Genomic DNA, 16,254 nt, shown 5'->3' with positions numbered 1-16,254 from the left:
CAATAAGATGCTTATCTTAACATACTAAGTAGGTTAGGTAAGGTCGGTGTTTTCTATGAATTTTTTTAAGGGTATCTATTATGTTAAGTATGTCACCTATGCACATATTTAATAAGTCAATATTGACTTATTTAATTTGCGAGAACGGGTTGCAAGCGAGAACGAATCTGACATGTTTCAAATGACATTATTTTTAACAGGTTGTTGATCTGTTGGTATGGAGCTCGTGGCAAGACAGGTGCTGGTGTGGGCGTGCGTGTGGGCGTGCGTGTGGGCGTGGGCGGCCTCCCAGACTCTCTACAAGCTAGACAGCTACCCTGGCAGCTGTTACCTAACCACATACAACTACTCCGTCAGTGTCATCACCCTCTGTGCGCTACACTGCAAGATTCAACGATGTGTCTTCTTCACCTTTATGGGTATTGACTAACTTCTTCCTTCAAGACTTCTTGAAGGAATGAGTGCACTAGTGAGGAGTATAATAGTGTTGTACTAGTGTTACCTTCTTCCTTCCAGGAACACTACCCAGGAACACTACCCAGGAAAACTACCCACGAACACTACCCAGGAACACTACCCAGGAACACTACCCAGGAACACTACCCAGGAACACTACCCCAGGAACACTACCCAGGAAAACTACCCACGAACACTACCCAGGAACACTACCCAGGAACACTACCCAGGAACACTACCCAGGAACACTACCCAGGAACACTACCCCAGGAACACTACCCACGAACACTACCCAGGAACACTACCCCAGGAACACTACCCCAGGAACACTACCCAGGAACACTACCCCAGGAACACTACCCCAGGAACACTACCCAGGAACACTACCCCAGGAACACTACCCAGGAACACTACCCAGGAACACTACCCCAGGAACACTACCCAGGAACACTACCCAGGAACACTACCCCAGGAACACTACCCAGGAACACTACCCAGGAACACTACCCAGGAACACTACCCCAGGAACACTACCCAGGAACACTACCCAGGAACACTACCCAGGAACACTACCCCAGGAACACTACCCAGGAACACTACCCAGGAACACTACCCCAGGAACACTACCCCAGGAACACTACCCAGGAACACTACCCCAGGAACACTACCCCAGGAACACTACCCACGAACACTACCCAGGAACACTACCCAGGAACACTACCCAGGAACACTACCCCAGGAACACTACCCACGAACACTACCCAGGAACACTACCCCAGGAACACTACCCACGAACACTACCCACGAACACTACCCACGAACACTACCCCAGGAACACTACCCCAGGAACACTACCCCAGGAACACTGGCCAGGAACACTACCCCAGGAACACTACCCAGGAACACTACCCAGGAACACTACCCAGGAACACTACCCAGGAACACTACCCCAGGAACACTACCCCAGGAACACTACCCACGAACACTACCCAGGAACACTACCCAGGAACACTACCCAGGAACACTACCCCAGGAACACTACCCCAGGAACACTACCCAGGAACACTACCCAGGAACACTACCCAGGAACACTACCCCAGGAACACTACCCCAGGAACACTACTCCAGGAACACTACCCCAGGAACACTACCCCAGGAACACTACCCACGAACACTACCCACGAACACTACCCAGGAACACTACCCAGGAACACTACCCACGAACACTATCCAGGAACACTACCCAAGAACACTACCCCAGGAACACTACCCAGGAACACTACCGAGGAACACTACCCAGGAACACTACCCCAGGAACACTACCCAGGAACACTACCCAGGAACACTACCCAGGAACACTACCCAAGAACACTAACCCAGGAACACTACCCAGGAACACTACCCAGGAACACTACCCCAGGAACACTACCGAGGAACACTACCCCAGGAACACTACCCCAGGAACACTATCCCTGGAACACTACCCAGGAACACTACCCAGGAACACTACCCCACGAACACTACCCCAGGAACACTACCCAGGAACACTACCCCAGGAACACTACCCCAGGAACACTACCCAGGAACACTACCCAGGAACACTACCCAGGAACACTACCCCAGGAACACTACCCCAGGAACACTACCCAGGAACACTACCCCAGGAACACTACCCAGGAACACTACCCCAGGAACACTACCCAGGAACACTACCCAGGAACACTACCCCAGGAACACTACTCCAGGAACACTACCCCAGGAACACTACCCAGGAACACTACCCCAGGAACACTACCCAGGAACACTACCCCAGGAACACTACCCAGGAACACTACCCAGGAACACTACCCCAGGAACACTACCCCAGGAACACTACTCCAGGAACCCTACCCCAGGAACACTACCCCAGGAACACTACCCAGGAACACTACCCAGGAACACTACCCAGGAACACTACCCCATTAACACTACCCCACGAACACTACCCAGGAACACTACCCCAGGAACACTACCCAGGAACACTACCCCAGGAACACTACCCCAGGAACACTACCCCAGGAACACTACCCAGGAACACTACCCCAGGAACACTACCACAGGAACACTACCCAGGAACACTACCCCAGGAACACTACCCCACGGATACTACCCACGAACAGTACCCACGAACACTACCCACGAACACTACCCAGGAACACTACCCAGGAACACTACCCAGGAACACTACCCCAGGAACACTACCCCACGAACACTACCCAGGAACACTACCCCAGGAACACTACCCAGGAACACTACCCAGGAACACTACCCCAGGAACACTACCCAGGAACACTACCCCAGGAACACTACCCCAGGAACACTACCCAGGAACACTACCCAGGAACACTACCCAGGAACACTACCCCAGGAACACTACCCAGGAACACTACCCCAGGAACACTACCCCAGGAACACTACCCAGGAACACTACCCAAGGAACACTACCCCAGGAACACTACCCTACCCAGGAACACTACCCCAGGAACACTACCCCAGGAACACTACCCAGGAACACTACCCAGGAACACTACCCAGGAACACTACCCCAGGAACACTACCCCAGGAACACTACCCAGGAACACTACCCCAGGAACACTACCCAGGAACACTACCCCAGGAACACTACCCAGGAACACTACCCAGGAACACTACCCCAGGAACACTACTCCAGGAACACTACCCCAGGAACACTACCCAGGAACACTACCCCAGGAACACTACCCAGGAACACTACCCCAGGAACACTACCCAGGAACACTACCCAGGAACACTACCCCAGGAACACTACCCCAGGAACACTACTCCAGGAACCCTACCCCAGGAACACTACCCCAGGAACACTACCCAGGAACACTACCCAGGAACACTACCCAGGAACACTACCCCATTAACACTACCCCACGAACACTACCCAGGAACACTACCCCAGGAACACTACCCAGGAACACTACCCCAGGAACACTACCCCAGGAACACTACCCCAGGAACACTACCCAGGAACACTACCCCAGGAACACTACCACAGGAACACTACCCAGGAACACTACCCCAGGAACACTACCCCACGGATACTACCCACGAACAGTACCCACGAACACTACCCACGAACACTACCCAGGAACACTACCCAGGAACACTACCCAGGAACACTACCCCAGGAACACTACCCCACGAACACTACCCAGGAACACTACCCCAGGAACACTACCCAGGAACACTACCCAGGAACACTACCCCAGGAACACTACCCAGGAACACTACCCCAGGAACACTACCCCAGGAACACTACCCAGGAACACTACCCAGGAACACTACCCAGGAACACTACCCCAGGAACACTACCCAGGAACACTACCCCAGGAACACTACCCCAGGAACACTACCCAGGAACACTACCCAAGGAACACTACCCCAGGAACACTACCCTACCCAGGAACACTACCCCAGGAACACTACCCCAGGAACACTACCCAGGAACACTACCCAGGAACACTACCCAGGAACACTACCCAGGAACACTACCCCAGGAACACTACCCAGGAACACTACCCAGGAACACTACCCAGGAACACTACCCAGGAACACTACCCCAGGAACACTACCCAGGAACACTACCCAGGAACACTACCCCAGGAACACTACCCAGGAACACTACCCAGGAACACTACCCCAGGAACACTACCCAGGAACACCACCCAGGAACACTACCCCAGGAACACTACCCCAGGAACCCTACCCCAGGAACACTACCCAGGAACACTACACAGGAACACTACACAGGAACACTACCCAGGAACACTACCCAGGAACACTACCCCAGGAACACTACCCCAGGAACACTACCCAGGAACACTACCTAGGAACACTACCCAGGAACACTACCCCAGGAACACTACCCACGAACACTACCCACGAACACTACCCAGGAACACTACCCAGGAACACTACCCACGAACACTATCCAGGAACACTACCCAAGAACACTACCCCAGGAACACTACCCAGGAACACTACCGAGGAACACTACCCAGGAACACTACCCAGGAACACTACCCCAGGAACAGTACCCAGGAACACTACCCACGAACACTACCCAGGAACACTACCCACGAACACTACCCAGGAACACTACCCAGGAACACTACCCCAGGAACAGTACCCAGGAACACTACCCACGAACACTACCCAGGAACACTACCCACGAACACTACCCAGGAACACTACCCAGGAACACTACCCAGGAACACTACCCAGGAACACTACCCAGGAACACTACCCAGGAACACTACCCAGGAACACTACCCAAGAACACTACCCCAGGAACACTACCCAGGAACACTACCCAGGAACACTACCCAGGAACACTACCCAAGAACACTACCCAAGGAACACTACCCAGGAACACTACCGAGGAACACTACCCAGGAACACTACCCCAGGAACACTACCCAGGAACACTACCCAGGAACACTACCCAGGAACACTACCCAAGAACACTACCCCAGGAACACTACCCAGGAACACTACCCAGGAACACTACCCCAGGAACACTACCGAGGAACACTACCCCAGGAACACTACCCCAGGAACACTATCCCTGGAACACTACCCAGGAACACTACCCAGGAACACTACCCCACGAACACTACCCCAGGAACACTACCCAGGAACACTACCCCAGGAACACTACCCCAGGAACACTACCCAGGAACACTACCCAGGAACACTACCCAGGAACACTACCCCAGGAACACTACCCCAGGAACACTACCCAGGAACACTACCCCAGGAACACTACCCAGGAACACTACCCCAGGAACACTACCCAGGAACACTACCCAGGAACACTACCCCAGGAACACTACTCCAGGAACACTACCCCAGGAACACTACCCAGGAACACTACCCCAGGAACACTACCCAGGAACACTACCCCAGGAACACTACCCAGGAACACTACCCAGGAACACTACCCCAGGAACACTACCCCAGGAACACTACTCCAGGAACCCTACCCCAGGAACACTACCCCAGGAACACTACCCAGGAACACTACCCAGGAACACTACCCAGGAACACTACCCCATTAACACTACCCCACGAACACTACCCAGGAACACTACCCCAGGAACACTACCCAGGAACACTACCCCAGGAACACTACCCCAGGAACACTACCCCAGGAACACTACCCAGGAACACTACCCCAGGAACACTACCACAGGAACACTACCCAGGAACACTACCCCAGGAACACTACCCCACGGATACTACCCACGAACAGTACCCACGAACACTACCCACGAACACTACCCAGGAACACTACCCAGGAACACTACCCAGGAACACTACCCCAGGAACACTACCCCACGAACACTACCCAGGAACACTACCCCAGGAACACTACCCAGGAACACTACCCAGGAACACTACCCCAGGAACACTACCCAGGAACACTACCCCAGGAACACTACCCAGGAACACTACCCAGGAACACTACCCAGGAACACTACCCCAGGAACACTACCCAGGAACACTACCCCAGGAACACTACCCCAGGAACACTACCCAGGAACACTACCCAAGGAACACTACCCCAGGAACACTACCCTACCCAGGAACACTACCCCAGGAACACTACCCCAGGAACACTACCCAGGAACACTACCCAGGAACACTACCCAGGAACACTACCCAGGAACACTACCCAGGAACACTACCCAGGAACACTACCCAGGAACACTACCCAGGAACACTACCCAGGAACACTACCCCAGGAACACTACCCAGGAACACTACCCAGGAACACTACCCCAGGAACACTACCCAGGAACACTACCCAGGAACACTACCCCAGGAACACTACCCAGGAACACCACCCAGGAACACTACCCCAGGAACACTACCCCAGGAACCCTACCCCAGGAACACTACCCAGGAACACTACTCAGGAACACTACACAGGAACACTACCCAGGAACACTACCCAGGAACACTACCCCAGGAACACTACCCCAGGAACACTACCCAGGAACACTACCTAGGAACACTACCCAGGAACACTACCCAGGAACACTACCCAGGAACACTACCCAGGATCACTACCCCAGGAACACTACCCAGGAACACTACCCAGGAACACTACCCCAGGAACACTACCCAGGAACACTACCCCAGGAACACTACCCAGGAACACTACCCAGGAACACTACCCAGGAACACTACCCAGGAACACTACCCCAGGAACACTACCCCAGGAACACTACCCACGAACACTACCCAGGAACACTACCCAGGAACACTACCCAGGAACACTACCCCAGGAACACTACCCCAGGAACACTACCCAGGAACACTACCCAGGAACACTACCCAGGAACACTACCCCAGGAACACTACCCCAGGAACACTACTCCAGGAACACTACCCCAGGAACACTACCCCAGGAACACTACCCACGAACACTACCCACGAACACTACCCAGGAACACTACCCAGGAACACTACCCACGAACACTATCCAGGAACACTACCCAAGAACACTACCCCAGGAACACTACCCAGGAACACTACCGAGGAACACTACCCAGGAACACTACCCCAGGAACACTACCCAGGAACACTACCCAGGAACACTACCCAGGAACACTACCCAAGAACACTACCCCAGGAACACTACCCAGGAACACTACCCAGGAACACTACCCCAGGAACACTACCGAGGAACACTACCCCAGGAACACTACCCCAGGAACACTATCCCTGGAACACTACCCAGGAACACTACCCAGGAACACTACCCCACGAACACTACCCCAGGAACACTACCCAGGAACACTACCCCAGGAACACTACCCCAGGAACACTACCCAGGAACACTACCCAGGAACACTACCCAGGAACACTACCCCAGGAACACTACCCCAGGAACACTACCCAGGAACACTACCCCAGGAACACTACCCAGGAACACTACCCCAGGAACACTACCCAGGAACACTACCCAGGAACACTACCCCAGGAACACTACTCCAGGAACACTACCCCAGGAACACTACCCAGGAACACTACCCCAGGAACACTACCCAGGAACACTACCCCAGGAACACTACCCAGGAACACTACCCAGGAACACTACCCAGGAACACTACCCCAGGAACACTACCCCAGGAACACTACTCCAGGAACACTACCCCAGGAACACTACCCCAGGAACACTACCCACGAACACTACCCACGAACACTACCCAGGAACACTACCCAGGAACACTACCCACGAACACTATCCAGGAACACTACCCAAGAACACTACCCCAGGAACACTACCCAGGAACACTACCGAGGAACACTACCCAGGAACACTACCCCAGGAACACTACCCAGGAACACTACCCAGGAACACTACCCAGGAACACTACCCAAGAACACTACCCCAGGAACACTACCCAGGAACACTACCCAGGAACACTACCCCAGGAACACTACCGAGGAACACTACCCCAGGAACACTACCCCAGGAACACTATCCCTGGAACACTACCCAGGAACACTACCCAGGAACACTACCCCACGAACACTACCCCAGGAACACTACCCAGGAACACTACCCCAGGAACACTACCCCAGGAACACTACCCAGGAACACTACCCAGGAACACTACCCAGGAACACTACCCCAGGAACACTACCCCAGGAACACTACCCAGGAACACTACCCCAGGAACACTACCCAGGAACACTACCCCAGGAACACTACCCAGGAACACTACCCAGGAACACTACCCCAGGAACACTACTCCAGGAACACTACCCCAGGAACACTACCCAGGAACACTACCCCAGGAACACTACCCAGGAACACTACCCCAGGAACACTACCCAGGAACACTACCCAGGAACACTACCCCAGGAACACTACCCCAGGAACACTACTCCAGGAACCCTACCCCAGGAACACTACCCCAGGAACACTACCCAGGAACACTACCCAGGAACACTACCCAGGAACACTACCCCATTAACACTACCCCACGAACACTACCCAGGAACACTACCCCAGGAACACTACCCAGGAACACTACCCCAGGAACACTACCCCAGGAACACTACCCCAGGAACACTACCCAGGAACACTACCCCAGGAACACTACCACAGGAACACTACCCAGGAACACTACCCCAGGAACACTACCCCACGGATACTACCCACGAACAGTACCCACGAACACTACCCACGAACACTACCCAGGAACACTACCCAGGAACACTACCCAGGAACACTACCCCAGGAACACTACCCCACGAACACTACCCAGGAACACTACCCCAGGAACACTACCCAGGAACACTACCCAGGAACACTACCCCAGGAACACTACCCAGGAACACTACCCCAGGAACACTACCCCAGGAACACTACCCAGGAACACTACCCAGGAACACTACCCAGGAACACTACCCCAGGAACACTACCCAGGAACACTACCCCAGGAACACTACCCCAGGAACACTACCCAGGAACACTACCCAAGGAACACTACCCCAGGAACACTACCCTACCCAGGAACACTACCCCAGGAACACTACCCCAGGAACACTACCCAGGAACACTACCCAGGAACACTACCCAGGAACACTACCCAGGAACACTACCCCAGGAACACTACCCAGGAACACTACCCAGGAACACTACCCAGGAACACTACCCAGGAACACTACCCCAGGAACACTACCCAGGAACACTACCCAGGAACACTACCCCAGGAACACTACCCAGGAACACTACCCAGGAACACTACCCCAGGAACACTACCCAGGAACACCACCCAGGAACACTACCCCAGGAACACTACCCCAGGAACCCTACCCCAGGAACACTACCCAGGAACACTACACAGGAACACTACACAGGAACACTACCCAGGAACACTACCCAGGAACACTACCCCAGGAACACTACCCCAGGAACACTACCCAGGAACACTACCTAGGAACACTACCCAGGAACACTACCCCAGGAACACTACCCACGAACACTACCCACGAACACTACCCAGGAACACTACCCAGGAACACTACCCACGAACACTATCCAGGAACACTACCCAAGAACACTACCCCAGGAACACTACCCAGGAACACTACCGAGGAACACTACCCAGGAACACTACCCAGGAACACTACCCCAGGAACAGTACCCAGGAACACTACCCACGAACACTACCCAGGAACACTACCCACGAACACTACCCAGGAACACTACCCAGGAACACTACCCCAGGAACAGTACCCAGGAACACTACCCACGAACACTACCCAGGAACACTACCCACGAACACTACCCAGGAACACTACCCAGGAACACTACCCAGGAACACTACCCAGGAACACTACCCAGGAACACTACCCAGGAACACTACCCAGGAACACTACCCAAGAACACTACCCCAGGAACACTACCCAGGAACACTACCCAGGAACACTACCCAGGAACACTACCCAAGAACACTACCCAAGGAACACTACCCAGGAACACTACCGAGGAACACTACCCAGGAACACTACCCCAGGAACACTACCCAGGAACACTACCCAGGAACACTACCCAGGAACACTACCCAAGAACACTACCCCAGGAACACTACCCAGGAACACTACCCAGGAACACTACCCCAGGAACACTACCGAGGAACACTACCCCAGGAACACTACCCCAGGAACACTATCCCTGGAACACTACCCAGGAACACTACCCAGGAACACTACCCCACGAACACTACCCCAGGAACACTACCCAGGAACACTACCCCAGGAACACTACCCCAGGAACACTACCCAGGAACACTACCCAGGAACACTACCCAGGAACACTACCCCAGGAACACTACCCCAGGAACACTACCCAGGAACACTACCCCAGGAACACTACCCAGGAACACTACCCCAGGAACACTACCCAGGAACACTACCCAGGAACACTACCCCAGGAACACTACTCCAGGAACACTACCCCAGGAACACTACCCAGGAACACTACCCCAGGAACACTACCCAGGAACACTACCCCAGGAACACTACCCAGGAACACTACCCAGGAACACTACCCCAGGAACACTACCCCAGGAACACTACTCCAGGAACCCTACCCCAGGAACACTACCCCAGGAACACTACCCAGGAACACTACCCAGGAACACTACCCAGGAACACTACCCCATTAACACTACCCCACGAACACTACCCAGGAACACTACCCCAGGAACACTACCCAGGAACACTACCCCAGGAACACTACCCCAGGAACACTACCCCAGGAACACTACCCAGGAACACTACCCCAGGAACACTACCACAGGAACACTACCCAGGAACACTACCCCAGGAACACTACCCCACGGATACTACCCACGAACAGTACCCACGAACACTACCCACGAACACTACCCAGGAACACTACCCAGGAACACTACCCAGGAACACTACCCCAGGAACACTACCCCACGAACACTACCCAGGAACACTACCCCAGGAACACTACCCAGGAACACTACCCAGGAACACTACCCCAGGAACACTACCCAGGAACACTACCCCAGGAACACTACCCAGGAACACTACCCAGGAACACTACCCAGGAACACTACCCCAGGAACACTACCCAGGAACACTACCCCAGGAACACTACCCCAGGAACACTACCCAGGAACACTACCCAAGGAACACTACCCCAGGAACACTACCCTACCCAGGAACACTACCCCAGGAACACTACCCCAGGAACACTACCCAGGAACACTACCCAGGAACACTACCCAGGAACACTACCCCAGGAACACTACCCAGGAACACTACCCAGGAACACTACCCAGGAACACTACCCAGGAACACTACCCCAGGAACACTACCCAGGAACACTACCCAGGAACACTACCCCAGGAACACTACCCAGGAACACTACCCAGGAACACTACCCAGGAACACTACCCCAGGAACACTACCCAGGAACACCACCCAGGAACACTACCCCAGGAACACTACCCCAGGAACCCTACCCCAGGAACACTACCCAGGAACACTACTCAGGAACACTACACAGGAACACTACCCAGGAACACTACCCAGGAACACTACCCCAGGAACACTACCCCAGGAACACTACCCAGGAACACTACCTAGGAACACTACCCAGGAACACTACCCAGGAACACTACCCAGGAACACTACCCAGGATCACTACCCCAGGAACACTACCCAGGAACACTACCCAGGAACACTACCCCAGGAACACTACCCAGGAACACTACCCCAGGAACACTACCCCAGGAACACTACCCCAGGAACACTACCCAGGAACACTACCCAGGAACACTACCCCAGGAACACTACCCAGGAACACTACCCAGGAACACTACCCCAGGAACACTACCCCAGGAACACTACCCAGGAACACTACCCAGGAACACTACCCAGGAACACTACCCATGAACACTACCCACGAACACTACCCAGGAACACTACCCCAGGAACACTACCCCAGGAACACTACCCCAGGAACACTACCCCAGGAACACTACCCCAGGAACACTACCCAGGAACACTACCCAGGAACACTACCCCAGGAACACTACCCAGGAACACTACCCAGGAACACTACCCCAGGAACACTACCCCACGGAACACTACCCACGAACACTACCCAGGAACACTACCCAGGAACACTACCCAGGAACACTACCCAGGAACACTACCCAGGAACACTACCCCAGGAACACTACCCAGGAACACTACCAGGAACACTACCAGGAACACTACCCAGGAACACTACCCAGGAACACTACCCAGGAACACTACCCAGGAACACTACCCAGGAACACTACCCAGGAACACTACCCAGGAACACTACCCAGGAACACTACCCAGGAACACTACCCAGGAACACTACCCCAGGAACACTACCCAGGAACACTACCCAGGAACACTACCCCAGGAACACTACCCAGGAACACTACCCAGGAACACTACCCAGGAACACTACCCAGGAACACTACCCAGGAACACTACCCCAGGAACACTACCCCAGGAACACTACCCAGGAACACTACCCAGGAACACTACCCAGGAACACTACCCCAGGAACACTACCCAGGAACACTACCCAGGAACACTACCCAGGAACACTACCCAGGAACACTACCCCAGGAACACTACCCAGGAACACTACCCAGGAACACTACCCCAGGAACACTACCCAGGAACACTACCCAGGAACACTACCCCAGGAACACTACCCAGGAACACCACCCAGGAACACTACCCCAGGAACACTACCCCAGGAACCCTACCCCAGGAACACTACCCAGGAACACTACTCAGGAACACTACACAGGAACACTACCCAGGAACACTACCCAGGAACACTACCCCAGGAACACTACCCCAGGAACACTACCCAGGAACACTACCTAGGAACACTACCCAGGAACACTACCCAGGAACACTACCCAGGAACACTACCCAGGAACACTACCCAGGAACACTACCCCAGGAACACTACCCCAGGAACACTACCCAGGAACACTACCCCAGGAACACTACCCAGGAACACTACCCAGGAACACTACCCAGGAACACTACCCCAGGAACACTACCCCACGGATACTACCCACGAACAGTACCCACGAACACTACCCAGGAACACTACCCAGGAACACTACCCAGGAACACTACCCAGGAACACTACCCAGGAACACTACCCCAGGAACACTACCCCACGAACACTACCCAGGAACACTACCCCAGGAACACTACCCAGGAACACTACCCAGGAACACTACCCCAGGAACACTACCCAGGAACACTACCCCAGGAACACTACCCAGGAACACTACCCAGGAACACTACCCAGGAACACTACCCCAGGAACACTACCCAGGAACACTACCCCAGGAACACTACCCCAGGAACACTACCCAGGAACACTACCCAAGGAACACTACCCCAGGAACACTACCCTACCCAGGAACACTACCCCAGGAACACTACCCCAGGAACACTACCCAGGAACACTACCCAGGAACACTACCCAGGAACACTACCCCAGGAACACTACCCCAGGAACACTACCCAGGAACACTACCCAGGAACACTACCCAGGAACACTACCCAGGAACACTACCCCAGGAACACTACCCAGGAACACTACCCAGGAACACTACCCCAGGAACACTACCCAGGAACACTACCCAGGAACACTACCCCAGGAACACTACCCAGGAACACCACCCAGGAACACTACCCCAGGAACACTACCCCAGGAACCCTACCCCAGGAACACTACCCAGGAACACTACTCAGGAACACTACACAGGAACACTACCCAGGAACACTACCCAGGAACACTACCCCAGGAACACTACCCCAGGAACACTACCCAGGAACACTACCTAGGAACACTACCCAGGAACACTACCCAGGAACACTACCCAGGAACACTACCCCAGGAACACTACCAGGAACACTACCCAGGAACACTACCCAGGAACACTACCCCAGGAACACTACCCAGGAACACTACCCCAGGAACACTACCCAGGAACACTACCAGGAACACTACCCAGGAACACTACCCCAGGAACACTACCCAGGAACACTACCCCAGGAACACTACCCCAGGAACACTACCCCAGGAACACTACCCAGGAACACTACCCAGGAACACTACCCCAGGAACACTACCCAGGAACACTACCCAAGGAACACTACCCAGGAACACTACCCCAGGAACACTACCCCAGGAACACTACCAGGAACACTACCCAGGAACACTACCCAGGAACACTACCCAGGAACACTACCCAGGAACACTACCCCAGGAACACTACCCAGGAACACTACCCAGGAACACTACCCAGGAACACTACCCAGGAACACTACCCAGGAACACTACCAGGAACACTACCCAGGAACACTACCCAGGAACACGAACCCAGGAACACTACCCCAGGAACACACCCAGGAACACTACCCAGGAAACACTACCCCAGGAACACTACCCAGGAACACTACCCAGGAACACTACCCCAGGAACACTACCCCAGGAACACTACCCAGGAACACTACCTAGGAACACTACCCAGGAACACTACCCAGGAACACTACCCCAGGAACACTACCCAGGAACACTACCCCAGGAACACTACCCCAGGAACACTACCCCAGGAACACTACCCAGGAACACTACCCCAGGAACACTACCACAGGAACACTACCCAGGAACACTACCCCAGGAACACTACCCCACGGATACTACCCACGAACAGTACCCACGAACACTACCCACGAACACTACCCAGGAACACTACCCAGGAACACTACCCAGGAACACTACCCCAGGAACACTACCCCACGAACACTACCCAGGAACACTACCCCAGGAACACTACCCAGGAACACTACCCAGGAACACTACCCCAGGAACACTACCCAGGAACACTACCCCAGGAACACTACCCAGGAACACTACCCAGGAACACTACCCAGGAACACTACCCCAGGAACACTACCCAGGAACACTACCCAGGAACACTACCCCAGGAACACTACCCAGGAACACTACCCAAGGAACACTACCCCAGGAACACTACCCTACCCAGGAACACTACCCCAGGAACACTACCCCAGGAACACTACCCAGGAACACTACCCAGGAACACTACCCAGGAACACTACCCCAGGAACACTACCCAGGAACACTACCCAGGAACACTACCCAGGAACACTACCCAGGAACACTACCCCAGGAACACTACCCAGGAACACTACCCAGGAACACTACCCCAGGAACACTACCCAGGAACACTACCCAGGAACACTACCCCAGGAACACTACCCAGGAACACCACCCAGGAACACTACCCCAGGAACACTACCCCAGGAACCCTACCCCAGGAACACTACCCAGGAACACTACTCAGGAACACTACACAGGAACACTACCCAGGAACACTACCCAGGAACACTACCCCAGGAACACTACCCCAGGAACACTACCCAGGAACACTACCTAGGAACACTACCCAGGAACACTACCCAGGAACACTACCCAGGAACACTACCCAGGATCACTACCCCAGGAACACTACCCAGGAACACTACCCAGGAACACTACCCCAGGAACACTACCCAGGAACACTACCCCAGGAACACTACCCCAGGAACACTACCCCAGGAACACTACCCAGGAACACTACCCAGGAACACTACCCCAGGAACACTACCCAGGAACACTACCCCAGGAACACTACCCCAGGAACACTACCCCAGGAACACTACCCAGGAACACTACCCCAGGAACACTACCCCAGGAACACTACCCAGGAACACTTCACAGGAACACTACCCAGGAACACTACCCAGGAACACTACCCCAGGAACACTACCCAGGAACACTACCCAGGAACACTACCCAGGAACACTACCCAGGAACACTACCCAGGAACACTACCCCAGGAACACTTCCCAGGAACACTACCCAGGAACACTACCCCAGGAACACTACCCAGGAACACTACCCAGGAACACTACCCAGGAACACTACCCAGGAACACTACCCCAGGAACACTACCCCAGGAACACTACCCAGGAACACTACCCCAGGAACACTACCCCAGGAACACTACCCCAGGAACACTACCCAGGAACACTACCCCAGGAACACTACCCAGGAACACTACCCCAGGAACACTACCCCAGGAACACTAC

The 16,254-nt window shown here is 54.4% G+C and overlaps 1 protein-coding gene across 1 annotated transcript in view; it reads left to right on the top strand.

Annotated features, from left to right (window-relative positions):
• The first annotated feature begins 205 nt into the window (after positions 1 to 205).
• LOC138351512 (uncharacterized) overlaps positions 206 to 16,254 on the top strand; it is a 97,437-nt gene continuing 81,388 nt past the window's right edge. Inside the window, exon 1 of the mRNA XM_069303320.1 lies at positions 206 to 419. Within this exon, the coding sequence (XP_069159421.1) occupies positions 218 to 419 (202 nt within the window). The 5' untranslated portion in view covers positions 206 to 217. The remainder of the gene's footprint in view (positions 420 to 16,254) is intronic.

This window comes from Procambarus clarkii, chromosome 50 (genome assembly GCF_040958095.1).
Source record: "Procambarus clarkii isolate CNS0578487 chromosome 50, FALCON_Pclarkii_2.0, whole genome shotgun sequence".
NCBI lineage: Eukaryota > Metazoa > Arthropoda > Malacostraca > Decapoda > Cambaridae > Procambarus > Procambarus clarkii.
Note: the sequence above shows the minus strand (reverse complement) of the source record. Positions and strands in the feature narration are given on the sequence as shown.